At 46.2% G+C, this 25,968-nt stretch overlaps 12 protein-coding genes across 12 annotated transcripts; 5 read left to right on the forward strand and 7 right to left on the reverse strand.

Annotated features, from left to right (window-relative positions):
* Positions 1-210: 210 nt before the first annotated feature.
* V1513DRAFT_482311 (rab-GTPase-TBC domain-containing protein) lies at positions 211-2,643 on the forward strand (the record flags this gene model as incomplete). Its single annotated transcript, XM_066900387.1, has 4 exons — positions 211-1,411; positions 1,438-1,865; positions 1,917-2,030; positions 2,080-2,643. 4 exons carry the CDS (start codon positions 211-213, stop codon positions 2,536-2,538), a joined length of 2,202 nt encoding a protein of 733 aa, XP_066756739.1. The 3' UTR covers positions 2,539-2,643.
* An 83-nt stretch (positions 2,644-2,726) lies between these two features.
* Positions 2,727-6,268, reverse strand: V1513DRAFT_372548 (muts domain V-domain-containing protein; the record flags this gene model as incomplete). The annotated part of the gene is made up of 12 exons (XM_066894779.1): positions 2,727-2,958; positions 3,016-3,255; positions 3,308-3,433; positions 3,485-3,599; positions 3,662-4,035; positions 4,089-4,153; positions 4,204-4,305; positions 4,363-4,611; positions 4,668-5,101; positions 5,152-5,781; positions 5,836-5,893; positions 5,951-6,268. 12 exons carry the CDS (start codon positions 6,266-6,268, stop codon positions 2,727-2,729), a joined length of 2,943 nt encoding a protein of 980 aa, XP_066756740.1.
* Positions 6,269-6,845: 577 nt separating this feature from the next.
* On the reverse strand, positions 6,846-8,799 carry V1513DRAFT_435758 (cytidine deaminase-like protein). The gene is made up of 6 exons (XM_066896678.1): positions 8,588-8,799; positions 8,165-8,528; positions 8,054-8,105; positions 7,656-7,997; positions 7,513-7,606; positions 6,846-7,455 (listed from the first exon to the last, which is right to left on the reverse strand). Exons 2-6 carry the CDS (start codon positions 8,424-8,426, stop codon positions 7,006-7,008), a joined length of 1,200 nt encoding a protein of 399 aa, XP_066756741.1. The 5' UTR covers positions 8,427-8,528; positions 8,588-8,799; the 3' UTR covers positions 6,846-7,005.
* A 132-nt stretch (positions 8,800-8,931) lies between these two features.
* Positions 8,932-10,737, forward strand: V1513DRAFT_435761 (uncharacterized protein). The gene is made up of 3 exons (XM_066896679.1): positions 8,932-9,100; positions 9,188-9,383; positions 9,446-10,737. Exons 2-3 carry the CDS (start codon positions 9,249-9,251, stop codon positions 10,442-10,444), a joined length of 1,134 nt encoding a protein of 377 aa, XP_066756742.1. The 5' UTR covers positions 8,932-9,100; positions 9,188-9,248; the 3' UTR covers positions 10,445-10,737.
* V1513DRAFT_461701 (L-Aspartase-like protein) lies at positions 10,537-12,404 on the reverse strand. The gene is made up of 2 exons (XM_066899903.1): positions 11,709-12,404; positions 10,537-11,661 (listed from the first exon to the last, which is right to left on the reverse strand). Exons 1-2 carry the CDS (start codon positions 12,351-12,353, stop codon positions 10,858-10,860), a joined length of 1,449 nt encoding a protein of 482 aa, XP_066756743.1. The 5' UTR covers positions 12,354-12,404; the 3' UTR covers positions 10,537-10,857.
* A 155-nt stretch (positions 12,405-12,559) lies between these two features.
* On the forward strand, positions 12,560-13,692 carry V1513DRAFT_435766 (40S ribosomal protein uS11). Its single transcript, XM_066896680.1, has 5 exons — positions 12,560-12,712; positions 12,827-12,889; positions 12,958-13,000; positions 13,096-13,373; positions 13,428-13,692. Exons 1-5 carry the CDS (start codon positions 12,682-12,684, stop codon positions 13,460-13,462), a joined length of 450 nt encoding a protein of 149 aa, XP_066756744.1. The 5' UTR covers positions 12,560-12,681; the 3' UTR covers positions 13,463-13,692.
* Positions 13,575-15,713, reverse strand: V1513DRAFT_18570 (uncharacterized protein). The gene is made up of 3 exons (XM_066894297.1): positions 15,174-15,713; positions 15,055-15,120; positions 13,575-14,998 (listed from the first exon to the last, which is right to left on the reverse strand). The coding sequence occupies exons 1-3, from the start codon at positions 15,594-15,596 to the stop codon at positions 13,916-13,918; spliced, it is 1,572 nt and encodes a 523-aa protein (XP_066756745.1). The 5' UTR covers positions 15,597-15,713; the 3' UTR covers positions 13,575-13,915.
* Positions 15,714-16,300: 587 nt separating this feature from the next.
* V1513DRAFT_435774 (uncharacterized protein) lies at positions 16,301-19,815 on the forward strand. The gene is made up of 2 exons (XM_066896681.1): positions 16,301-18,029; positions 18,080-19,815. The coding sequence occupies exons 1-2, from the start codon at positions 16,365-16,367 to the stop codon at positions 19,634-19,636; spliced, it is 3,222 nt and encodes a 1,073-aa protein (XP_066756746.1). The 5' UTR covers positions 16,301-16,364; the 3' UTR covers positions 19,637-19,815.
* Positions 19,816-20,175: 360 nt separating this feature from the next.
* On the reverse strand, positions 20,176-21,409 carry V1513DRAFT_456121 (A1 cistron-splicing factor; the record flags this gene model as incomplete). Its single annotated transcript, XM_066899551.1, has 4 exons — positions 20,176-20,254; positions 20,307-20,487; positions 20,546-20,917; positions 20,983-21,409. 4 exons carry the CDS (start codon positions 21,407-21,409, stop codon positions 20,176-20,178), a joined length of 1,059 nt encoding a protein of 352 aa, XP_066756747.1.
* A 485-nt stretch (positions 21,410-21,894) lies between these two features.
* Positions 21,895-22,872, reverse strand: V1513DRAFT_435781 (40S ribosomal protein uS9). The gene is made up of 5 exons (XM_066896682.1): positions 22,699-22,872; positions 22,603-22,647; positions 22,436-22,507; positions 22,119-22,361; positions 21,895-22,047 (listed from the first exon to the last, which is right to left on the reverse strand). Exons 1-5 carry the CDS (start codon positions 22,720-22,722, stop codon positions 22,000-22,002), a joined length of 432 nt encoding a protein of 143 aa, XP_066756748.1. The 5' UTR covers positions 22,723-22,872; the 3' UTR covers positions 21,895-21,999.
* An 88-nt stretch (positions 22,873-22,960) lies between these two features.
* Positions 22,961-24,206, forward strand: V1513DRAFT_435785 (60S ribosomal protein eL13). The gene is made up of 4 exons (XM_066896683.1): positions 22,961-23,051; positions 23,104-23,147; positions 23,272-23,466; positions 23,579-24,206. The coding sequence occupies exons 1-4, from the start codon at positions 23,048-23,050 to the stop codon at positions 23,969-23,971; spliced, it is 636 nt and encodes a 211-aa protein (XP_066756749.1). The 5' UTR covers positions 22,961-23,047; the 3' UTR covers positions 23,972-24,206.
* V1513DRAFT_18817 (uncharacterized protein) lies at positions 24,122-25,910 on the reverse strand. The gene is made up of 2 exons (XM_066894302.1): positions 24,451-25,910; positions 24,122-24,397 (listed from the first exon to the last, which is right to left on the reverse strand). The coding sequence occupies exons 1-2, from the start codon at positions 25,793-25,795 to the stop codon at positions 24,273-24,275; spliced, it is 1,470 nt and encodes a 489-aa protein (XP_066756750.1). The 5' UTR covers positions 25,796-25,910; the 3' UTR covers positions 24,122-24,272.
* Positions 25,911-25,968: the final 58 nt, after the last annotated feature.

Raw genomic sequence — 25,968 nt, forward strand, 5'->3', positions numbered from 1 at the left:
TCTGAAAACCAAAGCCGCACAGCCGAAAGCAGGTCCGCAAGAAACGCAGATATATGTCAGGCCGGTTCTACGACCCGCGTGTTGTTTCTTCAGTTTCGCTAATATCCTGGCAATAGCACGTGTGGGTCGTGCAAGTAAAAATTAAGAGTTGATGACCGAATACGGATATATTACTAACTAGCTTATCGCGGCTGATCAGTTCGAATTTGAATGTCAATTCGGACACCAATATCGCCGAGGCTTCCGCAAGGATCGGCACGACCATCTACAGCCGGCGATTTCGAAATCATCTCGCTCGATGACGCTGACACGCCGGTAAAGGCCCTAAGATTCGTCAATGCAGGCTTAGGATTCTCTCCCACTGCGCCATATGCAGTACCGGCAGGGCATGGAATTCATCATGGGCGTGATCTAATTTCAGAACGCAGCAGACAGACCACCTTGCCTCCACTAGCACCCGGGGACCAAATGAAGAATCTGCCGCCAATACCAAACTCCGGAAGATATTCAATCTATGGAAACTCTTCACCTAGTGGAAGTGTCACGAATTTGCATACACCACTCTCTCAAGCACTCACGCAATCGCGAACTAATTCACGGCATCCCTCAGTTTCCAACTTGTCGACGCTACCTCGTCGTGTTTCGTCCGTATCTTCCCGAAGCATGTCACCTACCTGTCTTGGACTCGACGGGAGATCCTCACCGGCTTCCACACCTGTGTATCGTACTGACTCCGATGCCGAACAAGAGCAAGAGCTTCCACTCCGACGACCACAAGAACGACGACCATCATCATCACGGCTCTTCTCAGAAGAAGTTGATCTCGAGTCCGCTAACTCTGGTGATGACGTCGATGTCCCTAATAATGTCATATTTTGGAACGTGCCTCTCACGCCCGAAGTGAAGATTGGCAGTCTTCAGAACACTGCCTGTGTTTTGAGCGACAGACAGCTGGACCGAACGCGACGAACGTCTGATATTGATGGACAACAAGCAGGGTCGCCAGAAGGAATGCAGTCTAAAAGCGTGCCTTGGTCAGAACACGACCGTTTGAAGCAATCAAACGGCTGGGTAAAAGCAATGGACAATTTGTCGGGGGAAGCTAAGGATCTCACTGTTGCTTTAGAGGATTATCGAGATGCAATGAGAAAATCAATGAAGAAACAAATGGCCGCAAGGACAAGCACGCAAAAAGCTGTTGAATTGAATATTAACATTGTCGAGAAGTTAAAGCCGCCGAAAGAGAACTTCAGTGTAGATAAGGAGGATATGGCACCCACTTCTCTGACTAGACCGTCACATTTACCGAGGAAGACAAAACATGAAGAAGAGAAACACCTCACAGAATTTCGAAAGATGATGCAGAAATCACAAGAGCAAGGTAAACAGAGCGCTTTGAATGCTGTCGCAGGTGCATTATACTTACTAGTCAACCAGAGAGAAAGAAAAAGGAACGGCTCCAACAACAAATCAAAGAATTCTACAAGAGACAGAACGACGATATTACCTACTGGAGTATTCAGGTCATGCAACAACTTCCAGTCAAAATTTCAGAAACTCGAACTCGAGAGATAATCTGGAGAAGTGGCATTCCTCCGAAAGATCGTGAGCGTGTTTGGAAACTATTAATTGGGAACGAACTCGATATCACGGCTATACAGTTTGATGTACTGACCAGTGCCAAAGATCGAGTGGAAATAAAAGATAGTTCTATTCACCAACAGATACTTGAGAACGTGAACAGTATTTATCCTGAAACTAAGCTTTACCAGAGAAATGGACCATTGCATGAATCCCTGGTAAATATTCTACGTGCGTACGCAGTGTATAATAAAGGAAATGTAGAATACACTCATGGCATGAGTGTAAGTATAATTCGGTAGAGGCTGGAAACTTGAGCTAATATCTTGTATCAGACCATCGCTGGTGCGCTACTACTAAACTTGTCACCACCGGATACGTTTTCCGCTTTGGCGAATATAATTGCACATCAATCCCTACTATCCTTTTACAAGAACGACAAGAACAAGGTGGGTATTTTCTAGCTGTAAGATCTGTACCATATCTGACTGATTTAAGCTATCTAAATTTTACCATGCATTTGACAAAGCCTTTGCTACGCATCTTCCATCTTTCCGCCATCATTTCGTCTCTGTCCTCGGTATCCACTGCGAGAGTTATCTAGACGCACTAATTGTACCTCTTTTCACATTGCATCTCCCTATGGACTTCGTGCCACGTCTATGGGACATTCTCTTCCTTGAAATGCTCATCGATTTTCCTTCACCGACGTCATCGCACCGAACAATCGGTCCAAATGCCTCTACGTCGCCGTCCTCTTTCGAAGCCTTGCTCATAGCCATAGTGCTCGCGTTCTTCAAATATCTGAACACAAGCTTATTAGTCAACGATAGAGACGCCATGATGAGAATTATCGGCTGGGACGCAGCCCCAATTACGTTCATATCTGTAGATGCGGATATTGACGTCATAACTGTAGAAATCGAGTTTATTAGGAACATGAGGAGTTTTTTGTAATTATAGGTTTACGATTAGTGATATATAAATTTGTATCATATTTTAGCTTTATGCATGCAAATATTGAGGTTATCAGTGGATGAATGGCCCTGGCGCATGATATTACGGACAGTAACTTCCCAAAAGATATAAATCATTCGTATTACCAATCGAAAACAATGCGTATCTCGAAACTCAGAGATAACTCTCTAGATTAAGCAGTTCGTGGACGTTGGGATTCTCGTTCGTAATCTCACGTCGCGCGCGCAATGCCCTATTGTTCCACAGGTTAGTCTGCAAATTCGATCTGACCTCATACTCAACATTGCGTACCAATTTAACCGCTGCGTGAAACTCAGCGACTCTTCTAACTCTGCAGATTTCTCCGCCGCGCAGGTGATAATAGATTTCGGAAGATCTGCCAATCGAGCGACGTTCAAGCTGCACAATTCATTAGTACTGAAGTAACAAAAATTTAGTCACAGATGTCTCTCTCACCCATACGACCGATGCGCAATTCCAGGGACAGCCAGATACAAAAAAGCAATATCCGTCTCCCCATCCTCTGTCTGTCGCTCCATATAGCCCATGTAATAATTCGCGACATGTTTCGGATACTGGTCCGCGAAAGAGCAGAGCATAGGGTAGTGCGTGATGAATAGTGTGAGGGCTTTGACGTCCGTTATGAAGTGCGAGAGTACAGAGTGTGCAATAGCGAGGCCATCAATCGGTCCAGTTCTGCGAGCCAGTTAGTGTTTGCCGGTCAATTGGAAGTATTTTGATCGTATACCCTCGGCCAACTTCATCTAAAAGGACCAGCGACCGGGGAGTAGCTGACCTCATAATGTCGCTGCATTCGTGAAGTTCAACCATAAATGTCGATTCACCCGCCATCATATTATCGTAGGCTCCCATACTTAGTCATGTCAGTAACATGGCAGTCAATGTCGATGGAATTTTGGCATACCGAGTGTAGACCGCATCCAATAGACCTAACGTCGCTGACTGAGCCGGCACGTAGCACCCGATCTGGCCCATGATTGCAATTAACGCAGTTTGTCGGACAAACGAGCTTTTTCCGCCTAAAACAGCTCACAACGTCAGTACAGATATATCTTTGAGTATTCAAGCATGTCGCACGTACCCATATTAGGACCAGTGATGATCATGGCATGCGTGCCGCCCGATGAAATATCAATATCATTAGGAACAAACGATGTCAGTAATAGCTGCTCAACCATAGGGTGCCGCCCGCCTTCAACCTTAATGCACGGCTCGTCCACAAAGGTAGGCTTAACATATGCAGGCATTTTCGAAACGGCGACGAGTGAGAGCAGACAGTCGAGTTTGGCTAGTGCCTGCACGGTATTACGAAGGTCTTGATAACATTCGGATATCTTGACCAGAAACCGCTTGTAGGATTGGTCGCAGGCAATCGCGAGAGCCTCTCGTCGCTGGTCTCGTTCTCTGAGAAGGCTGACAACTTCAGGTGCATGAAAGCGCGAAACGTTTTTAGTACTCGCTACCAGTCAATATCCGTGTCCGTCAAATGTAGCATATGATTTACTCACCCGCTCACTTTAACCCAATTCTTTGGAACAGTGCGGAGCTCCTGGTTCCGGAGCTCAATTAAGTACTAACAAAGGTCAGCATTTTCCTTCCATAGCTCTTATCAATGGCACGCACATCATTGCCGGACCACGACGAATATTTAATGTAAGACTTTTTTAATAGCTTCCGAGCCTCGACAATGAAAGTGTCAAGCTCGTTCTCTACTGCTATGATACCCTAAATCGTGAGCATTACTTCTCATAGACAAGTGGCATTTTCGCACGTCCGACTTACTAATTTCTCATCTTGAATGTCTCGGTACTCGTCCTCGTCTTTGAAAAAATGATATTTGTCGTTGCTTTGTGCGGCGGTGTGATCAAACTCACTTAAAAACTTAGAGATCTCGAAGGACATTTTGGGAAGCAATGCAAAGCATTCATTGATTATCTCAGACCTCCATGGTCGCTCGGTAACCATCGTTGGAAATGCACTGCATACCTGATCGAACGCTCGCAGTACGGTATATAACTCGGATCGCGTACACTAAAATGGATCAGAAAAAAAGCCAATTGAATCATTGTTGATACGCATTTACGCACCCGTCCGTAGTGTATTCGAATCAAACCATTCTCTAGGTCCGGTAATTTGGCCAAAAGTGAAACTAGCGTCGACCATCTGTCAGATCTACTTTCCTTGATTTCCTCCACGGCGGCAGCTCTTAACTCAAGCTCTTCCCGATCAATCAGGGGATTTCCGACCCATTTTCGAAGTAATCGTTGACCAAAGCGAGTGCGAGTCTGATCCAATGCCCAAAATAGGCTTCCTTTTTCAGTGAAATCTGTCTGATTTCGGTAGATCTCAAGGCTGGAAAGCGTGTCGCCGTTGAGAATCATATGAGACCTAGACTTGAAATCTTCGAAACAGCGCGGCAGTTCAAAGATTCCATCCAGCCTGTATTCTTTCAGAAACTCGATCATGGCAGAGAGGCAGACTATCACTGAAGAAGACAACGATTGGGTATACTCAAGAACCTCTGTAAGAGGTTATCAGTATATTGCACTAGAATAAATTAATGCGTCTTACCTCCAATCTTCTTGTCCGCATCGTCCGTTTGTGAGGCTTGCATTTTATTTCGGTAGTATTGAGTCAGATGGTCACGAGCATTCTCAACTGTCGGTTTCTTGATTCGCTCAGTTCTAATAATATCCGAAGAAGTATTGTGGTGAGATACGACTGTCTTCAAAACTTTCTCCGATTCCTTCGTTACGTCTCCAATGAGGACTATTTCGCATGGCTGGATGTGAAGCAGTCGAGTCTCCAGGTCCCCGCGCAAGAACCCGTCCTCGAATTCTTCAAAAATGACTTGCCCTGTTGACGGCGACAAAGCTATCATTCCAATTGTAGCATTTTGGTTCTTGCCGGACAGTTCCTCGCACATAGAGAATATGAATCCACTCGTCTGGCTTGCGCCAACCATGCCACTCATTTTGCTGAAGTCATCCACAATTGTGCCTTTAGTGTAGACCTCCGCGAGCTCTCTCTTGAAAACAGTATTTCTGTTACTACCAGCGGCCTTGAGCGCAGCAGTTTCTACTTGCCGGACAATGCCCACTTTGTAGCCTTTTTCGGTCAGTCGCTTAGTATGAAAATAAATTCGTTCGATTGGGACGATTGCAGAGGCAAACTTTTCATATATTTTGTTTGGGAACGTTGCTGCAAGATGTCAACATTGACACTGAATTGATTATACCATTCACTGAACCCTACCTTCCTCAATTGTCATCCATCCAGGAATGAATACAATATTTAACTCCCTTGAAGCAATCTGGTGTTCGTCGTCAATATTCATAGTCTTCATAAATTAGTTATATTGCAAGCATACCCTCGCATCCTCGCCGTAAAAGTAAAATTTATAGCCGACCTCAAATGCAATAATGGCATCCATATGTTGACGTTTAATATCAATGTACTGCTGCACCATGGCTGTCAATTTCTTCGGCTTTGCAATCTCAGTTTTCCCTTTGCCACAGACATAACCGTCAGATAAAGGAGCTTCAGATTCGGCTCCAAATCGACTTCGCAGGTCTGAAAGAGGCGAACTCTCTTGCTCGTCGGCATCTTCTCCAGTGGATGCCTTGTCCTCAATATCTACCGCTGCCGAGTCTTCTACGGCAGACTTTCCTTTGCGAATACCTATCATAGCAACACGCCTCCGAGCTTCTAGAATTTCAGCACTGATTTCATTACCAGCGATCTTTCGCCGTTTGCTATCAGGTTCAGCATCGTCTGCTGCATCATCCGCATCCCGAACCTTTCCACTCGTGGCACGAATATTCACAAAATTCTTTAATCGGTCGATCTTGATCGACGCGAGTCTATTTGCCACATTTCCATTGACATTTCCAAAATGATTTGTCTTCGGCGGTTGGCATTTGACTGATGATCTGTCGACGGTAGTTTTGCCGTTAGTCTCGTTGACGATGTCGCTCGCCTCACCACTGGCTAGCGCATTCTCAGACCTACTGATTTGCGACAGACGTGGTTTTGACGGAGTAGAGAAAAATCTACTTAAAGTCTGTTGTGATCGCGCATTATTTGATTGGGTAGACATTGTCGTCGCGAAATATTGGAGATAGCTTGCAAGATGACTGTGTTCCACGTCGCAGCGCGTATAAGAATCGCGCGCGATTGACGCGTCAGGACAACTCCTCGATTGGCCCAAAAACATGGCCAGCAAGCTAGTTCCACAACACACAATCAACTCTACTTACACTAAATCTCGCTACAACTATTTATATTAATTGTGCATTTAGATACAAACCCAACAAAACTAACACCGATAAAACAGAAATGCTTCAACGAAAAATATACAAATTAGAATCTAATAACTTTAGATGAACTATCAAAACTTTTCTACAGGCTGATATATACAATCTGTTATGCATTGATAGCCTCGTCAATATCGTACAGTAAAATATTTTGCCCTTCCCATTTCCAAGTCTCAAAACGCCAGTTCAATTGTTTGTTCCAGTGAATACCATAGCCGGCCCCACTCGAACGGTCGATGCCGCCAGACCCAGTCATGTCCTTAATATACACGAGTCTCGATATACGAGAATGCACCATTGCCATACTACACATAGCACATGGCTCATGTGTTGTGATAAGCTGCAAGTTATGGCAGAGATACGCCTGCGGTGGTAGCTCTTTTGTTGCGTCCAAGATCGCGGCCTCGTTCTGGCGGCGCCTCAACTCTTTTTCGGCAACTTTAGCTATACAGGTCATTGTACTGTGAGCTAATGGATTATTTGAAGAATTCCGAGTGTCGACAGCTGAAGCGACAATTTCGTACGTTACAGGATCGACTATAAGGGTCGCCATTGGCATCTGCACGAGTTAGCATATAAAATATGAAAACAATTACAAAAGGCAGTCATATCATACCTCACCCTCGTTATGAGCTTTCTCCGTAAGTTCAAGTAATTTCTCTATATGTTTCGTGTACAATACCTCGTCCTCATGGGGCAATTCGGAAATGCTAAGAAGTTAGCAGCGCACGCGACCTATAATTTTCTGCTAGCACTCACATGGCGTGTGGATTTCCTCGCCACATAATTGGCCAAGTGCCGTCCGACCATTCCTTTGACTGTTGTTTCGTAAGTGCTGGATATTTAGGCGCTTTCCGTATCACTGGAACAAATAGTCTACTGTCATTGATATTTGCAGCTGGAAGTTCCGCCATAGGGAGAAGCATGCGCCTTATTTCTCCTTCCGACGGCACGGCGTCAATCGAACATATCAGTAAATGCAGCAGAACCTGGTCTGATGTTTTCAGAGCTGAATCTTGGTGATTAATCTCAACCTCTTTTACTAGACGCCGTAGGTGCAGTAATGAATGAGGGTCATTAGGAAGCTCTTGTTTGATGTGCCTAGAACACTTGAATTAGAATGTGTACCACCCTGTTCGAATTAGCGGGAATCATACGAAATAACAGAGGTAGCTATTCGTGCTGGAATAAGAGTGGCCCACACGTCAACTACGTAGAAGTCAGCGTCACGATCGAAATTGCCCGAAAGAGAGGAACGCAGGTCATACCGAGCTCTAGTTCTGTGCGGTCATGTGGCAACTTTACTTGCACAAACGCTCTCGCGGACGAATTTACCAGTAAATGACCGTTACCGGAGGCTAGTACACTAGAGACAGTAGCGACAGTTGCAGTTGCAGAAGCAGGTAGGCCAGAGGAAAGTGATATATGATGGCGATGGTGGTGATTGTGAGGCGGCTTGTGGTGAAGATAAGTTTCAGTGACGGTCGAGGACGCCGCCGTCGTGCGCGAAGAACCCACAGACGGTGGCATCTGAGTAATAAGAACTCGGCAGACCACTGCGAGGGAAGCCTTGCTATCTAACCTAGGTGTTTTGCTGCTGGCGCAGTGTGAACTTCAGAACCTCGGTTACTACTGATATGAAAATTCTAGTTATACAATTCGAGCAGAAATGAAAATTCTATGTGGTTTACCCGGCCCCCACCTTCTCCACAATACTTAGTACGGGTAAGCCAGACAGGCAAGATGAGTTATTTTGCGAATTGAATGTAAGCTTGTCAGCCCCAATACATGGAGATGGGAAAAGTCATTTACCGACAACTAAGCAGTAGTTGCATTTGTCCTCCACTGTATATAATACTCAAAAAAAGAGTGATATATGCCGGCGGATACACTCTGGCCGCCGAGTCTGAGTCATTGGGTTAAGGTTGTGAGCCACGCAAAGCAACAGTTAGGGCATGTAGCACGTGAGAAAACAACGGGAAGTGAGCCACTCTGTGACTGACGCTAAAGGCCCATCGAGTCACTCTATTTTAGAGCATTTCGATCGGTCGCAATATCTTTTTTCTTGTACTCAACTCTCTTCGTTTTCCTATTCACTGACATAATTTCCGCCAAATTCTTGTCTTAGAATATCGATCTGGGCTTTCAGTCTGTATATTCGCATTACAAAAATTACAAATATGTCTCCGCCAGCGGCTATGCCAGTATGTGCACAATTTCAGATTATTTTGAATCTTAAGTTTGCACTGAGAGCCTAAGAAGTCCGAATAATGCTGATATGGATATTACAGATGTTCAATGCCGAAGGTTTAAGACAGACGAGGTCTGCAGCGTCTAGTATAAGCGGTTTCAATGACGAACCTGAGGACGTTCGCAGTACGTAAGGGTCTTGAATTTTCTCTCGAATGCCCTATGCTCACAAAGTGTTTAGTCGCCGGATATGATCCTCTTGTGCCCCCTGCGCTACTTCAGCTCGAATTCCCTGCTGTATGGTATCTAGATTGGTTTGCTACCGCAAAAGTTATGCTTGAGCTAATAGTATGGTGTAGTCGCAACAATCGATTGAGACTGTCATTCAGGGAAGAAAGAATGCCATTAAGATTCTTACCCAGAAGTCCGACAAACTACTGGTTGTTGTTGGACCTTGCTCGATCCATGACCCGGAAGCCGCTTACGACTATGCTTATAAACTGCGACAAGTCGCCGACCGACTTAAGGACGATCTATTGATCGTCATGCGGGCATACCTCGAGAAGCCCCGTACAACTGTCGGTTGGAAGGGTCTGATTAACGATCCTGACATTGACGAGTCTTTCCAGATAAATAAGGGCCTCCGTGTCAGCCGACAGCTCTTCTGCAAGCTCACCGACATGGGTATTCCTATTGCCTCCGAGATGCTCGATACCATTAGCCCGCAATTCCTTGCAGACCTTTTGTCGGTTGGTGCGATTGGTGCCAGAACCACCGAGTCTCAGCTACACCGTGAACTTGCCTCTGGTCTCTCCTTCCCAGTGGGCTTCAAGAACGGCACTGACGGCTCGCTGGACGTTGCTCTTGCTGCGGTTCGCGCTGCTTCTCAGCCGCATCATTTTATGGGTGTTACAAAGCAGGGTCTCGCTGCTATCACCACTACGAAGGGTAACGAGCATTGCTTCGTCATTCTCCGAGGAGGTAGACGAGGTCCAAATTTCGACGCCGAGAACATTCAAAATGCGAAGTCGAGGCTTCCTTCTGGGACTTTGTTGATGGTCGACTGCTCACATGGAAATTCAAATAAGGACTACCGAAATCAGCCAAAGGTCGCCAAGTGCGTTGCTGACCAGATTCGCCAAGGCGAGGAAGTCATTATGGGCCTTATGATTGAGAGCAATATTGGACCTGGACGACAGGACGTTCCTGCTCAGGGAGGCAAAGAAAAGCTCAAGTACGGTGTCAGTATCACCGACGCCTGTGTTGCGTGGGAGGATACTATACCCATGCTTGAGGATCTTGCTGATGCCGTGAGATGCAGAAGAGCTGTTGTCGCAGCCAGGAATGTCACCAAGTAATGCAAGAAAATTATAAGCTGATGTTGTTCAGTAAATTGAGCTGAGATTGTAAGATTTCTGGGTTCTTGCTTTACTTTAAAAATATATTTGGTGTTCAGGTTATTGGTATTGGTCTCTTACCGGTTTACATAATTTGTTGTAAGATGGTCGAGAAATGCGTTGCGAGTTGCATTTGCATTTTTCGTAAAATTCGCTTCTTAGAAGCAGGCTGATTAGTCATTTTAAGCCATACTGATGTATATAGCATGTTAAATAGTTATGCGAATCACAACATGATATGCCGAATCGCGCCAATTATGAATCCAGTAGCCTACCCAAAGTGTGATTACTACTACCAAACACGAATAACTTTTCCATGCAGTATCCAATACCGGAAACCGACATAGCCCGTTCTATCGTCTATTACAACATTCCTAGACGCTCAGCTCAATTTTCTCCGATGTCAAATACTTCTTAAAAGGAGCAAGAGCGGCAGAAACCGTGACGTTGACGAACTTGTCAGTCTGCTGAGGAGCACGGCCGACAAAAGTCGACGGATCAAGCAACTTATCGAGTTCATCCCAAATGGGAGAAAAGTAGCTGTCGTTCTTAACACGCTCAATAAGATCGTTGTCACCACCTTCTTCCTTCACTACACGAGCGGCCTGGTGAGAAAGGACACGGATCTTCTCGTGGCACTCTTGTCGGCTTTGGCCTTTCTGCACCATCGCCATGATAATGTTCTCGGTAGCCATGAATGGCAACTCGCTGTGGATACGTCTCTCGATAACCTTAGGATAAACCACAAGACCGGATGTGATGTTGAGAAGAGTCGACAGGACAATATCGGCTGTCAAAAATGCCGATGGAATAGAAACACGTCGAATTGCACTATCATCGAGCGTACGCTCGAACCACTGAACAGAGGCGGTCTGAACGGTGTCCTGGTAGAGGCCAGTGAGGTGACGAGCAAGCGAGCAGACACGCTCACATCGCATTGGATTACGCTTGTACGCCATAGCGCTGGATCCGATCTGAGTGCTCTCGAAAGGTTCCTCAATTTCCTTGAGATTCGCCAATAGGCGCAAGTCCGTGGCCATCTTATGTGCAGTAGCACCCAGCGAAGCCAGCGGGCCGAGAACATCAATATCGATCTTTCGGGAATAAGTCTGGCCGGTGACGGGATATGCGTACTTAAACCCCAGTAATTCAACAACAAGCTGGTCGAGCTCCTCTACCTGTATTTCACATTAGCGTGATTAAGCAAATCGATTGTAATACAAACCTTGTCGTGGTCACCGTCAAAGAGAGCAAGGAAGGAAGCCTGAGTGCCAGTAGTTCCCTTCACACCTCTCAGTCCAATATCGTCTCTTGCACGCTGAATATTACGCAAATCCCAGAGAAGTTCCTGAATCCAAAGCGTGGCACGCTTGCCAACAGTCGTCAACTGCGCAGGCTGGAAGTGTGTCCAGCCGAGGACAGGCATATCCTTGTATTCCAGGGCAAACGAGGACAATCGGTCAATAACATTGACAAGCTTCGTAAGTAGAAGATCGCAAGCATCACGGAGGAAGATCAAGTCGGCGTTGTCGGTAACGAAGCAGGACGTAGCTCCCAGGTGGATAATACCAGCAGCAGCTGGAGCAGCAACGCCGTAGACGTGAACGTGTGACATAACATCATGACGGACAATTTTTTCCTGAACAGAAGCAGCGTCGATTTCCCCGTCGGTAATAGTAACATGGGCACGCAATTGCTCAATTGCCTCCTCTGTGATGGCGCTAAGACCGAGCTGCTTCTCAGCAATAGCCAAATTCAACCAAAGCTTCCGCCATGTTGAGTATCGAGTTCTCGGCGAGAACAAGCTAGACATCTCCTTCGACGCATAGCGCGACGACAATGGTGACGCATAGCTGTCAAACTGTGACATTGTTTCTTGTAGTTTCACCTGCTACGTATGTGACCCCATATTGAATCTCTATCTTACTGGCTAAAATTTTAATGACGCGAGAGATCTGTGCGGCTCATTACACGTGACACTGAGTAACAGCTGAGTCATACTGGAGTAGGGCTCGATGTGATGGATGTGACTGTTTTCTCTCGGGCAATCATTTTAGTACACACAAGCTTTCACCAATTGACTCTTGGATAGAGTTCAAGGGTTCGGGCACCGTCTCAGTGCAAGTCAACTTTTGATCCTCCCTCCTCGACATCTGCGCAACTAACGAACATCAACAACTAACATTCACTTCTGCACAATGCCACCAAAGTCAGCTAAGGGTCCTCAGGGTATGTTTGCAAGGTTGGACTTTTTCAGGATTTCTTCACAGAGCGCTCTCGTTTTGTGCAATCCTGAATGGAAATGGAGTTTGGCATCTGGGATACTAACGAAAGTTCCTGCAGAGAACATCTCCCTTGGTCCTCAGATCAGGGACGGTGAGCTCGTCTTCGGAGTTGCTCGCATCTGTATGTTGTTTTTTAAAATACCTACTCGGTATTTCTTAATTGTATACGATTTACTAACTGTGGGGTAGTCGCTTCTTTCAACGATACTTTTGTTCACGTCACAGATCTCAGGTACGTTTCATTTAGTTCAGTGATCACTCCATGATAGTGCTAGGAAATGGTTATGGTTTGAATATGTGGGAAATGCTGATGGAATGGAACGACAGTGGACGTGAAACTATTGCCCGAGTTACTGGTGGAATGAAAGTCAAGGCCGACCGAGATGAGTCCTCCCCATATGCAGCTATGTTGGCCGCACAGGACGTCGCTGCGCGCTGCAAGGAGCTTGGTATCACTGCCCTTCATGTCAAGATCAGAGCCACGGGTGGTACTGGCTCTAAGACTCCCGGCCCGGGTGCCCAAAGTGCCTTGAGAGCGCTCGCCCGCGCTGGCATGCGCATTGGACGTATCGAGGATGTTACCCCCGTCCCATCAGACTCTACTCGTATGTCTCCGCTTTTATTGACGAATGACATGGTATGCTAACGCATTGTTATAGGTCGGAAGGGTGGTCGCAGAGGTCGCAGATTGTAAACAAGTTCCACATTACCTTTTCATTTACTCTCATCATGTTCTATATGTACTATCTCATGACATAACAATGGAAATTACTCTATAAAAATTAATAAATGGAGGTAACGGTTGTACCATTAGAACGCGATTCTCATCGAATCACAGTGCATCAGACAGTAGAATGAAATTGGAACATTTTTAACACCGTTATTGATAATAAGTGCAATACACTCCATGAATACAAGCGGAAGTGACCAAATTTTGTTGACAATACAATAATGACTTTATAGTAACCGACATTGATCGGAAAAGACCCAACAATCGTCATCAAGTGCATTTATCCGGCAATCATATATCATCATACCCATACATTTTTGCGCTTGAGCTCTCCATGTCCGCTCGTTTCGACCGAGCTGAAGGTGATACCACATAATCGCGGACATCAGTGAAACATTAGGGCCTGTTTGAAGCTGGTTAACTGAGTCTCCTGCGTTTCGTTTTGTTTCGTGGAGTCATAATCGTTTCGTTGTCTTCGGTCGTCACGTTCTGTCGTCGCGGCGACTTCCTAGGGTTCTGTGAATTAGACTGCGAATCGTTAATACTTTGGAATAGAGCGACCGGTGACGATAGAACTTCAATGGTCTCGTCCGGGTCGAAGTTGTCGGTAGTTTCACACCCATTGAACATTAAGGACTCTCCCTCCAAATGGCCAACATTAATGTGCTTGCCATTGTCGACTTTTGAGTCTGTCGCAGCTTTATTAAAATTACAGGTATCTTCTTCCGCGTCAGTGGTTGCTCTTCTCGAATGGCTGGTGGCGGGAGTTAGTGCCTCCTCCGCATCCTCAAATTGGTCTTCTGGCTCTGTGTCCATGTGCTCTACATCTGTATCCGCAACATCAGTGCCTAATTCCGCAATCTGTGGAGTCATTGACTCTTGTGCGGTGACTTCTTTTTGCTGAGTCGTAGAAATCGCTGATGCCACTGTTTTAGAGCCTATCCGTTTCTCAGGGTGCACAGTTCGCCGTTTGTGGGTCAGGTTACGAGATTGTGCATTCAAATCTTTCACCTGATGCTGACTCAAGACCTGTGAAGCCAGAATTCCTAGAGCAGCCAGGGCACCATCGTCGTCGTTGCTCCCAGCACGATGTTTGCTGTCATGATTTTGACCATCATGAGCAAATCCAGAACTAGTTGAATCTCGATGTAGTCGGCCCTCTCGTATTCGCTCTTTGAGGCGATCAATCTCCATTTCTCTTTCCACGATCATCTTTTGTGTCTCGTAAAGACGACTCTTGGCCCGAATGAGCCGCCGCCGATACTTGTCAGCTCCGACCCTCGCTGCAATTTCACTTTCTGACGGTCGTGACCGCAATAGATCGACTCGTAATATGTCTACTTGCCGTTTTACTATGAAGTTCTCGACCTGGTACCGTTTAAGTGATTCTTCTGTTTCAAATTTCAGTACCTTAGATTCAAACCGGTGCAGTGAGGAAGCTGTTCGTGCATTACTAAGGGACGACCGCAGACGGCGAATAGCAGCATTTGCCCGGAAAAGCTTTACGAAAGCATATCAGCCAAAGTAAGCTAAACCTGGTATTAAATATTACGTACCTGATGTTGTGCGGTAGTCTGATCCATTTCTCTTATGGCAGTAGCTGCTAGGTCTTCCCAGTCCTCCTATAAGCTGTCAGCCTGCCTTACGACAATGGATAGAATTTAAAAATAATTACATCGTCGACGGACTCATTGGGACTGGTCTGTCCCCAAGGTGAGGAGCCAATTCCCGACGCACTAGGCCCTGCCGCTCGCCAGGAAGTACTTGAGAAGGGAGTAGAGAAAGCTGGAATTGCTTGTGCGGTAGAGCTCGATGACATTCTTAGATAAGGCGCGAATTGGGGAGCTCCTCCTGGTGGAGCTGGTGCGAGTGGTCTAAAGCGCGAAAGAATGGGCGCTGACTGTGGAGGGCTTTCCATTGCTGAATTCTGATCTTGACCTGAAGAGAGACTGCGTGTCACCGTCCAAGATCCGGATGAGATGTTTTCTGAAGAAATGGCCATAGTCGCTACCGGAGGCGGTGTAACCACGACTGGTAAAACGGACATTTCCTTCTCCAAACCTACTGAGTACTTTGGTTGCGCAAGTGCAGATGGCATTTCGCCGCCCGCTGGCGACTTGTGACGTTATGTAGATCGCAATAGCTTTGCTTAATTTAACTGTATCTGGGTAGATTCAGGCCGACTATTCTCTAATTCTGATGGTGCTGGCGAACGCTGTTGCAGTGGCACGGTCGGAGAAGGCGCCTTGTGGCCCAGTTGCTAGGGAAATCGCGCAAGGCGTTATCGGTCTTGAAGACACACGCTCGGGAATTGTGTGTGGACAAGACTTGCATGGAAAAATTGCAGCCGTACAATCGTGTTGGGCACCGTCACCCACGTACGCTGGGCTATAGGGCCCACAATGAGTGCCTATCAGCTGCCCGACACGCAATTGAAATTGCGATAAATAAGAAATGGCTCCTGTTGAAGGATCTTACTCATTCGCCGAGGGAGGAATATCTAATACGAGAGTTGAAATGTCAACAACCGTACTCGCAATCAGAATAAATGCGCTGACAGAAAACTCACCCACTAATAATTGATTTACCGAAGAACAAGGCGTGAAGGGAAGCCGAGCGAGACTTGCCGATTTGCGGAATCCCAGAAGTTTCGAATCGTCGGTTGCCTTGCGGACAGCAGTTCGCGAAGAGCAACCGAACTCGTCCAACGCCGCGCTGCAAAATGCGCCATCACGTGAATTTCACGTGACCACTTGCTGCTGTTTGTTTACTGATCATAGCACCACTCAGCGCTTGCTGCCACAAGATAATCGATCAATTGTCATTCTAATATCGGCTGGATTTTCTTGCAACAATAAATGTCAGGATGTCTGCTCGAACTCCTCCTGATGCAATTCATCGGCCGCACTCTCGATTGCCAATTTCGACTGTAAGCAAAACGGGCATACGGCCAATGTCTGAGTTCAATCTTTCATCAGACTTCCGCGCAGGCAGCTATGGAACGCCACTTGAGTCCCAAGAAAAACACCATTTAGGAAAATCACATCCTATAACAAGGCCCTCGACTACTCTAAACGCGAAACTGGAATCCATTCGGGATAAGCGTCGTTTAACCCATAGCAGATCTGTATCACTATCAGCCGCGCCGACGCTTGAGAGATCTAAGTCTCTTCGGAGCCGTGCTGAGGATGCACAACCAGCTCGGCAGCCGGCAACTTCTATGCGTTCTCAGTCGTCTATGTCACAAAATAGGTCTAGAATGGAGGGTGAGACACCTCGAGTCTTGAAGCCGTTCTCCGAAAATAGAATCGGCGCGTTAACGACCGCGGATGGAAGGACATGGAACTGTCCAATGACGAGATCGAAAACATTTATTGAAAAGACTTCTTCGGCGACGTCCGCTGTACCCCATCGATATGAGACACCGTCATATGGAACGCCATCATCTACGATACCTAAGCATTCATCGCCTTTGCGTCCTCCTCCGTCGGCGTCGAAGAGGCCGGTCCAGGACGATTTGATGAAATCGGACCGTTCTTCCACTCTGGCGTCTACAGCACGGCAGCCGGTCCCAACGCCCACGCCCTCAATGAACGGATCACCTTCTACACGTATATCAACACTAAAGAAACCGGCACGCTCTATCTCGAGATTGGCTACGCCTTTAACTATCAGGCGTCCAATTTCGTCTTTATCAATCAGAAATACGTCGCCCTCAACCGTCACTCAACGAACGGCTCCTTCCTTTCCTACTGCCACAACTACGATGCCTCCACCGACTAATCGCGGTGTTGCGACTGTCAAGCGCCAGCTAGACGCATTAAGCAATGTGGGCAACACCACCATAAACCACGCTTCGCGAACTGTTACGCGGACTACGTCATCTCTGTCCCGCGCGAGTCAGACACCATCACGTACTATGACCCCGTTATCAGCCACTGTTAATGAGCTCGGACCAAGGAATATTTTGAGATCAATGAAAACTAGCAGTCGTGCAACTGAGAAAATGATGACCGTCCATTCGCCAGAGAAGGCTCCTCCAGTCCAGAGCGCTCAAAGAGGACTAATAAAAGAGGCTTCAGAGCAAGTGAAATCGAGCTCTTTCGATACTGTCGCTGAGATATCTCGTCCTGTGGCCTGTGAGACAGCTCAAGCCGAATCGCTCAACCTGAAGGTGGCTCAACGTGGTCCGACAACTGAAGATTCTACAATGATATGTCATACAGCAGGTGACTATTATCAGGAAGCTATTGATCCTTTCAATCTAAATTGCGGGACTAAGGTTTCGAATGATGTTCGCAGAAGGATACGAGAGGCTAGGAAGACCGGTACACTGCAGCTTTCGAAGCTTGAGCTTTCGAGCGTTCCGGATGAGGTGTACGAGCTTTTGGAAAATGGCCATCAAAATGGTGTCTCCCATTCCAAGCGCAAAAGCATTACCGAGTTGACTGCCTTCGTTGCAACCCACAATTCGATTGAGAGGCTTGATGGACGGTTTCCGGACGTGTTTTCGTGCTTGGTATCCGTTGATGTATGTATGGGTGATATATGTTCAGTTATCACAACGCTAATATGACTCAGCTACGACATAATGGACTTAGGAAGATTCCGCTGTCGATGAATAAACTACACTCGCTCAATGCATTAAACCTTAGCGCCAATAGGCTCACAAATGAGTCCCTGTCCGTTTTATTTACAATAAGCTCGTTGGTAGATCTCGATATTCAGGCCAATAGGTTTGACGGGGAAATTCCGTCATGCTTTTGCAATCTAGTGTCACTAGAGGCTCTCAATGTGAACGATAATGAGTTCTCGTCGGTAGCGCCAACAGCATTTACTGCCCTGTGTAACCTTCAAAAGTTGAGTATCAAGTCAAACAAGCTCAGAAGGTTCCCGTTTGATTCAATAGAAAACGTTCCTATTGTCGAGCTCGATCTGTCCTACAACAAAATATCTGGAAGTCTTATATCAATTGATAGGATATCCCGATTTTCCGAACTGCGTGTGTTGAAGGCCGGTCATAATCAGATAAAAGTTGTGTCGGACTTCGCAATTATCTTGCCATACTTAGAGGTACTAGATTTAAATTCGAATATGGTGGCCTCGCTGGGAATGCTGCTCTTTTGTACCCCGAGTCTGGTTCGACTGCGTATATCACGAAATATGGTCCCTGTATTGCCAGACGGAATCACCGAATTGATGAATTTGAAGGTGCTTGACATTTCATTTAACCTCTTTACGCATTTCGATTCCAGGCTTGGGCTTATTGATTCTTTGGAATCACTGCGGTGGGATGGTAATAAGTTCGGGGAGAGGTCGTTAGCGGCAATGGATACCAAAGACGTCAAGTTAAGATTACGTGAACGCTACGAGAAGGAGATGTCGGCGAAGGAGAAGCAAGATGAGCACGACATTGACGATGAATTCCTAGAAATGGTGCAAAAGCGTCTGACTAGGTCGCAATCAAAATCCAAGCCACTAGACCTTTCTGGACGTGCATACTCAGATTTGCCGGATCGACTGGTAGCGCGTTATATGCCAGGCCAATATTATCGATACGGAAGTGATGCAATTACGGAGGTCAATTTGCAAAGAAACGAGTTTTCCACTATTCCGGATACGATAATGTCATTCGCATTTGCTGACGCACTACGAAGTATCAATTTATCTCATAACAACCTAGGAGAGGATGCATTTGTGTCGCCTATCTCGTTGCGATCTCTGTCAGAGTTAAATTTGTCGTGCAACTCAATCAATTCTTTAATAATGTTTGTCGCCAATTTTCAGCTTCAGAGCCTACAGAAGCTAGACCTATCGTTTAACAAGGTACACCATGTTCCACTGAACTTAGTCATGGCCTTTTCAACTCTGGAGGAACTTAACTTGCACGAGAACAAGATTTCAGAGATCGAGGCAGATGCATTCAAGGGACTCGAGAAAATTGACTTGTCCAATAATTCAATCAGATACCTGCCACCTGAGCTCGGTAAAATCAAAACAATAGTGACGTTGAAGGTACATGGAAATACATTCAAAACGCCGCGATGGCAAATCGTTCAGAAAGGCACCGACGCGTTGATGGAGTGGCTCAGACTGCGACTGCCAGAAGACGACGACGATGGGCCAGAGAGTAAATAATGAATATAGCGTCGAGATTGTATATATAGTGTACATTTAGATTTCAAAAGCATCATAGGAGTATTGTTTAACAATTTTGACTTGTGGGCTGGCGCTATACTTAGTTCATGATTAGTGTTGGAAACGTTGGATGTAATATCATATTTTTGTAAATGCGTTAATTTATATTAAAACGACCGTCGAACTCCAACCAATGCAGGAGCACGTCGTAGTTCAACTATCGAATCATAATTCAACCACGACAGGTGCATATTCGCCCCGTTCCTCTTCCGCGTCATCGCTATCGTACGCGTCGCCAAATCCTGCATGTTCATCTTCGTCGTCACTTCCGTAGTGGTGCATTCTCTCGAAACCGTTACCTGAAGTACCAGAGAGACCACCAAGGATGCTCTGGCTTTGCCGTCGACGGCGTGCTGCCATCGAGTTGCCATTGAAATCCAAATCCAAACCGAACTTATCCTCTAAGAGGTGCCCAATATCTGCGATCTGATGTAGCATGTTGTCCTTCATATCAGACGTCATAACCGTGATTTCAGACTCTAAAGATGTCGGATCTTCCAGTCCAAATGATCTGTTGTAAGGTTGTACCAAAGTCTTGCGCAGCCCTCGTAAATGAGTCTTTACAAAATTAGATCCAAGCAAGTCAGTGAAGTAAACTTCTGGGACACACTGAAATTGAGCGTATAGGGTGTCCAGAAGCTTTTGATAAAGTTCGGGTTGTGACGAGACAGCGGATTTGCATGTACAGAGCAATTCCACGATGCGCTTCCACTGCTCTGCCGCTGAGTAGTTCGCTAGCAGAACTAGCAAAACAAAACAAAATTGAAGTTCCGCCAGAACCGAATTATAGTCTATCCAGATCATGCGTCAACAAGGACCAATTGAACATCGCATGAGAAACAGGCATACCTCCGTTACGCTCTCTGGATACCAAGTCTCCGAGGAACCAACTTCTATCCAAAGCTGCGGTTGTCAGCTCGCGTCCAACGGCGCCTTCTCTCCACGTCCGCTGTCTCTTGAGATCGAAATTCAAAAACCTGAATGAGTCGGTATCGGCTAATGATGTTGAGCGATTACTGCTCGACGAGGCCTTCGATATCGCTTGACTTAGGAGTAGCGAGTCTGTTGAAGATGCGGTAATTGAAGAAACTGGCACGGCTTTGTTATATGACTCCGGAAGATATGTCGATAGCAGCTTCGGAGTCAACAGAAACGTAAGAGCAGCAAATCGCGGGGATGACTGTGGATATGAAATGAGATGAGGATAAACCTTCAGAAGGCCTGCCAACCATTACTCTGGACATCAGATATTGTAATAAACACATCAGGGAACAAAGGCTACATACTAACGTCGTCTACATCACGCTTAGATGTTACGAATTCTTCTGCCTCTTCGTCCCACGTCATGCTAGTAGTTTTTCCTTCGCTTGCTTCAAAAAAGACAGCCATGCGCAAATTCATGTTGCTCATGACAATGTTATCCGACTGTGTTACTGCCTGCCTCTCAATGTTCGACGGCGATTTCAGGAGAACGTTGCCTTTGTCATCTTCGTCGTGAATGTTCGTTATCCTAGAGCTGGTGTGAATTGCATTTTCTATGCCGGTCGGGCCTGGAGTGGGCGAGCTCCAATGCAAAACGTGAAAGCCGTCAGGAATTAGTTTGATCCCATTGAAATCTGCCGTGGAAGTAAAAAATTGCAGATCAATTCCTAGAAGGCATTTATCCGGAATATTGTAAAGTATTAATGTTGTTTTTGGCAGTGGTACTGCCATTTCGTGGAGGAGGGGAGTGTGCGGAAACTGTAGGAGAGTGAGCAGTAACGTCATCGTGTATTTCAGCCCTGTGTGCCGCAGTTACGGAATAATGCGCAACAGGCAATACATCGGCGTTCACAGACCTCTAAATATAACTGCTGATCTACGGCGATTTACTTTGGCATTTTCATCATTAGTCCGAGGGAGCATTCCGATGTCACTTTCGCAATGGTGACAAAAAATTTATGGTGCAATCATGGTCGGACAGTAACTCCATTCTCTTAGGAGTGTCTGTTCGTCCACGACCGCCATAGGTCTGTAAATATGAATAAGCCATGGCATCGGAGACTGCACAATTCCGAGATCAGCTAATTAGCATGAACCATCGAAGCCATCGAGGACGCACTGGCAATTAAAAACTGCACATGTGGTAACCTCTAGGCTACTCCTCAGAAGCCACAATACCTGGAATACCATGCACAAAATTTTGCATAATGTATCATACTACCTTCAAAGCTATGCGACCCAATAACTTTTTATTCAGATTATGTCATAATACAAGGCTAACAAATACATATATATGAGAAAAATTGTGAGGTAGAGGATGTTTAACGGTATGATTTTTGGTAACGCGCACGAGCACCTGGACCACCAAACTATATACAGAAAAGTGGTCAGCTAGTCGTCCTCTCGTTGTTGTGAGATCTTTAACAGTTGCTCCACATACCTTCTTAGGCTCGGAATGTCTAGAGTCAGCAATGAGGAGGGTACGGTCGTAGTCGATGAGTGCCTTCTTCAGCTCGTTCTTGCTCTGCTCATCAACGTACTTCTGGTGGTAGGCAACGATGGCCTTAGCGATGGCTTGACGGATAGCGTAGATCTGGGAAACGTGACCACCACCGGTGACTCGGACACGGATGTCAATGTTGGCGAACTTGTCAAGACCGACGATGAGGATGGGCTCGTAAACCTTTAATCACACAAACCGTTAACATCATGAATTTCATTCCTTGCTGTGCATTTAACAAGTAGAATATTAATTACCTTGAAGCGGAGAATCTCAGGCTCAACGAGGGAAATAGGGGAGCCGTTGACCTTAAGGATACCCTTGCCCGCCTATAATTTAATCTTTCGCGTCAGAACTGAAGTTGGAATTGTTGCAATGAGACCTGCGGTCTCAAGTTGTCAAATCAAAAGTCAGGATCTCGTACCTTAGCGTAAGCGACAGCAGTCGCGGACTTCTTCTTTCCGAAGGTCTGGCAAATGATTAGTTGGCAGCATAGAAGACATACTTATATTTGACATACCTGAACGCTTTGAATTTCTGACATTTTGAAAATCTGTCGGACCGGATTTACAGTTAACGAGCGTAGAGACCCAGCGATTCGTGAGGATCCTTCGTATTTGGCGTTGTGTTGTGTTCGGCCGCCTTTGGACTGGCGGAACCCTCATCGCGGAAGCGTCGTAGAACAAAAAGCAGTCACAACATAACCCTACCTGGGTCACGGAAAGCCCTACAACATATGCCGCTCGGGACCGACACACGACAATGCCCTGGCAGTGCGGTCACCAAAAGTTCCAAGCTTGCATTTCGAAGAAACGATCAATCACTACTTCTGTAGACAGTGAACCGTTGCCAGTTCCACATCGTTAAAAATGGGTATGTTACTCTATCACGAAGGCGTATGGAATTCGTATTGACAACTATTTAGCTATTGCGAAGAACTACCCCATCCTTTCCAACCATTTCCGAAAGGTTAGTACAATTAATACACTCCGGAGTTGATCTAGGCGACGACGCATTATCCACTAATCGACTTCTTAATGCAACTATTCGCAATATGAGATGATAAATAGGTGGCTAATATGCTTTGGTGTAGCACTGGCAGACTCGGGTTCGGGTCCACTTCGATCAGCCTGGTCGCAAGCTCCGCCGCAGAACCGCTCGTGTCAAGAAAGCTGCTCTCGTTGCCCCCAGACCCGTCGACTCCTTGCGACCTATCGTTAGAGCTCCCACTGTCAGATACAATCGACGTGTCCGTGCCGGGAGAGGATTCACTTTGGAGGAGCTGAAGGTGACTATCAATTCTTTTGGTGTTTGAAGAACATAAAGGAAATGCTCCTATCGCTACCTTATTTTAACTTCAAATTTTCAGATCACGTATGGACAGTGTTAACAGGTTGCAGGCTGCTGGTATCCCCCGTAAGTTCGCTAAGACTGTCGGTATTGCCGTCGACCACCGCCGTCAGAACCGTTCTGATGTAGGTCTTGCGCTCAATGTTGATAGACTAAAGGAGTACAAGGCTAAGCTTATCCTCTTTCCGCGCAAGGCCGGCAAGCCCAAGACAGGCGACGCTACGGTGTCTGAGATCGCTGCTGCTACCCAGGTTTCGACCGCTGACCTTCTACCTATCAGTTTGCCTGCGCAGGACTTTGAGGAACGCATTGTCACAGAGGAGGGCAAGGCGTTCAACGCTTACGCTACTCTCCGCAAAGCTCGTTCTGACGCCAGATTGGTTGGAGTTCGTGAGAAGCGGGCCAAGGCTAAGGCTGAGGAGGCAGCTGAGAAGAAGAAGTAAAGCATGCAGTTGGGAAGAGTGCATGAAGGAACATAAAAAAGAACGGTAAAATTTGGGAATAATATATGACGTGTTAGCTATGTATATGTTTTAATTCTTGTAATTTAATAGTTAAAAGAATGGTTTGGTGGCTAAAGATATTCGTTGGTAAGACTGGGTTGGTCTCAAAATTGATTATTATGATACAAAGATACATATCACGGGAGCTTTTGTACAACTCCAATACCACTATTATACATGTTCCTGAACAATGCCGAAACACCCAGTACAAATCAAAACTAATAACCAAAGGTGGTCGTCATTAATCTTCCTCAAATAATTTCCGTATTATTATATTCGCAGCTCGATACACACCATGAGTGCGGACGAGCGTATTGAAAATCTCGGGGATTCTGCCAAGTGTCTCGTCTTGGTCGATATCTTCGTCTATATTGCCGATTTATTAGTGCATGATAGTCATGACGACAAGTAGTACTTACAATAGCGCGGAGCACTAACGTGAGCAGTAACTTTGCTACCCACATCGCCGGTGACACCATCCAATTCTAAATTCCATGCTATAACCAGTTGTAATCCATTTCGACCGCTGTCTGACCTTATCACAACCCGACTTTCGCCTAACCATAAACGTTTTTCTTTTGCTGTGAGCACCTTGTCTATCTCGTGCTGTTCATCATCTGTGCCATGTTGATTTGGCAGCATTTTCGCACTTTGAACGTAATATGGAAAAGTCCTCGCAATCATTGCCATAGTTTCGGCACGAACGTTGGCCATTCTTGCAAATTCCGCTACTCCATACAAAAAGCACGATATGTCATATTGCCGCAAATCATGAGGCCCAGCGCCGATCATTCTTGTATTCCATTCAGCAATCGGATCGCGAGCCCAGAGCGGTTGTATAGACTCTTGCCACACAAAGAATTCAAGTACCTCAAGATCTGTCTGGTTCACCATGAGAGACAACGTAAGCGATATTTGAGAGTCAGAGTGAGCAACTTGTATTCTATGTCGTGATGTTCGGGCGATTGCATTCTCGGAGTCAGTTGAAGGCAAAAATACCAACTCAATACCGAGAGAACGTAGAGTCAGACCAGAAAACCGTCGCAAGTTGTCGAGGTCTAATTCCGGCTCAGGCATATGCGGGAGCGAATTGTCTGGATTGGTGAATCCGCAATGGTCAGGAATTGGCACGTTCGACAATGAGCTTTCATTTGAAGATAGTAATCCGTTGACCACAGTATCTAGTTCGGCAATTGCCAGCTTCTCTGACGATGACTCCGTCTGAGTGCTTTGCTCTGCTTCAAAAACCATGTTCTCCAGTTCTTCAATCTCGATTTTCACTTGATTGAGTCTCCATAGGAGTGCTACTCTTAACTCTTCGACTTCGCTTTCTTTTTCCAATGACACCTCTGGAGTCCCACTTAATAGCCGATCTAGATCTGAATGCAAGTTCGCAGTCCGTATAGGCGTGGGCCTAATACGTGGAATTCCCGCGTCTTCGTCGGGCTCAATTGGATCGCTCGATAATTCTGCTTCCGACGCAATCTGACTCAAACTTTTGAACCTCTTCGACGGCCTCCGCTGATCTACTGTAGAGGTCTGGATTATATCGGCAAGTACTCCTCTTGTCGGCGTGCTCTCGTCTCCAGAGTCCGGTATCCGTTTGAAAGATGATTGTGTTCCGGCATAATGCTGCCCACTGCTGTGTTGTTGGCGTGATGGAGCCGCGCGTGTCGGAGTCGGACCTTGTTGGTCTTTTTGCGGTTTCTGTTGCTGATTATCTCTAAACAGAGATGTCGGCGAGGGCGTCGAAGCAGAAAGCATTTGCGTCGATTTGTGGGGATGATTCCGTTGTCACGACGACGAGTCCAAAGCACGTTGGCGATATGGCAGATCGGGTTGCGGTTATGTACGATGACACACAACTCTTGGGCGCAGGGTTTGTTTAGTTTTTTGTTATAGTTTGCGCGATCAAGCCAACATAAGACATCGCAGGT

This window comes from Lipomyces chichibuensis, assembly GCF_038497645.1.
Source record: "Lipomyces chichibuensis strain CBS 12929 unplaced genomic scaffold V1513scaffold_1, whole genome shotgun sequence".
Lineage (NCBI taxonomy): Eukaryota > Fungi > Ascomycota > Lipomycetes > Lipomycetales > Lipomycetaceae > Lipomyces > Lipomyces chichibuensis.

Excerpts from the sequence above, each read along its gene's own strand:
- V1513DRAFT_435758 (XM_066896678.1), bottom strand. The coding sequence starts at position 8,426 with ATGCCACCGTCTGTGGGTTCTTCGCGCACGACGGCGGCGTCCTCGACC. Across the intron at positions 7,607-7,655 it reads CGAGGAAATCCACACGCCAT|CATTTCCGAATTGCCCCATG; the intron begins GTGAGTGCTAGC and ends CTAACTTCTTAG. Across the intron at positions 7,456-7,512 it reads AAGCTCATAACGAGGGTGAG|ATGCCAATGGCGACCCTTAT; the intron begins GTATGATATGAC and ends TAACTCGTGCAG.
- V1513DRAFT_435761 (XM_066896679.1), top strand. The coding sequence starts at position 9,249 with ATGACGAACCTGAGGACGTTCGCAGTACGTAAGGGTCTTGAATTTTCT. Across the intron at positions 9,384-9,445 it reads TTCAGCTCGAATTCCCTGCT|TCGCAACAATCGATTGAGAC; the intron begins GTATGGTATCTA and ends AGTATGGTGTAG.
- V1513DRAFT_461701 (XM_066899903.1), bottom strand. The coding sequence starts at position 12,353 with ATGTCACAGTTTGACAGCTATGCGTCACCATTGTCGTCGCGCTATGCG. Across the intron at positions 11,662-11,708 it reads TTGACGGTGACCACGACAAG|GTAGAGGAGCTCGACCAGCT; the intron begins GTTTGTATTACA and ends TGTGAAATACAG.
- V1513DRAFT_435766 (XM_066896680.1), top strand. The coding sequence starts at position 12,682 with ATGCCACCAAAGTCAGCTAAGGGTCCTCAGG. Across the intron at positions 12,890-12,957 it reads CTTCGGAGTTGCTCGCATCT|TCGCTTCTTTCAACGATACT; the intron begins GTATGTTGTTTT and ends ACTGTGGGGTAG. Across the intron at positions 13,374-13,427 it reads CGTCCCATCAGACTCTACTC|GTCGGAAGGGTGGTCGCAGA; the intron begins GTATGTCTCCGC and ends GCATTGTTATAG.
- V1513DRAFT_18570 (XM_066894297.1), bottom strand. The coding sequence starts at position 15,596 with ATGCCATCTGCACTTGCGCAACCAAAGTACTCAGTAGGTTTGGAGAAG. Across the intron at positions 15,121-15,173 it reads CCAATGAGTCCGTCGACGAT|GAGGACTGGGAAGACCTAGC; the intron begins GTAATTATTTTT and ends GACAGCTTATAG. Across the intron at positions 14,999-15,054 it reads AGACTACCGCACAACATCAG|CTTTTCCGGGCAAATGCTGC; the intron begins GTACGTAATATT and ends GCTTTCGTAAAG.
- V1513DRAFT_435774 (XM_066896681.1), top strand. The coding sequence starts at position 16,365 with ATGTCTGCTCGAACTCCTCCTGATGCAATTCATCGGCCGCACTCTCGA. Across the intron at positions 18,030-18,079 it reads CGTGCTTGGTATCCGTTGAT|CTACGACATAATGGACTTAG; the intron begins GTATGTATGGGT and ends AATATGACTCAG.
- V1513DRAFT_435781 (XM_066896682.1), bottom strand. The coding sequence starts at position 22,722 with ATGTCAGAAATTCAAAGCGTTCAG. Across the intron at positions 22,508-22,602 it reads CTGCTGTCGCTTACGCTAAG|GCGGGCAAGGGTATCCTTAA; the intron begins GTACGAGATCCT and ends ATTAAATTATAG. Across the intron at positions 22,362-22,435 it reads CTGAGATTCTCCGCTTCAAG|GTTTACGAGCCCATCCTCAT; the intron begins GTAATTAATATT and ends GTGTGATTAAAG.
- V1513DRAFT_435785 (XM_066896683.1), top strand. Across the intron at positions 23,148-23,271 it reads TTTCCAACCATTTCCGAAAG|CACTGGCAGACTCGGGTTCG; the intron begins GTTAGTACAATT and ends GCTTTGGTGTAG. Across the intron at positions 23,467-23,578 it reads TCACTTTGGAGGAGCTGAAG|GCTGCTGGTATCCCCCGTAA; the intron begins GTGACTATCAAT and ends AACAGGTTGCAG.
- V1513DRAFT_18817 (XM_066894302.1), bottom strand. The coding sequence starts at position 25,795 with ATGCTTTCTGCTTCGACGCCCTCGCCGACATCTCTGTTTAGAGATAAT. Across the intron at positions 24,398-24,450 it reads CGTTAGTGCTCCGCGCTATT|ACGAAGATATCGACCAAGAC; the intron begins GTAAGTACTACT and ends TCGGCAATATAG.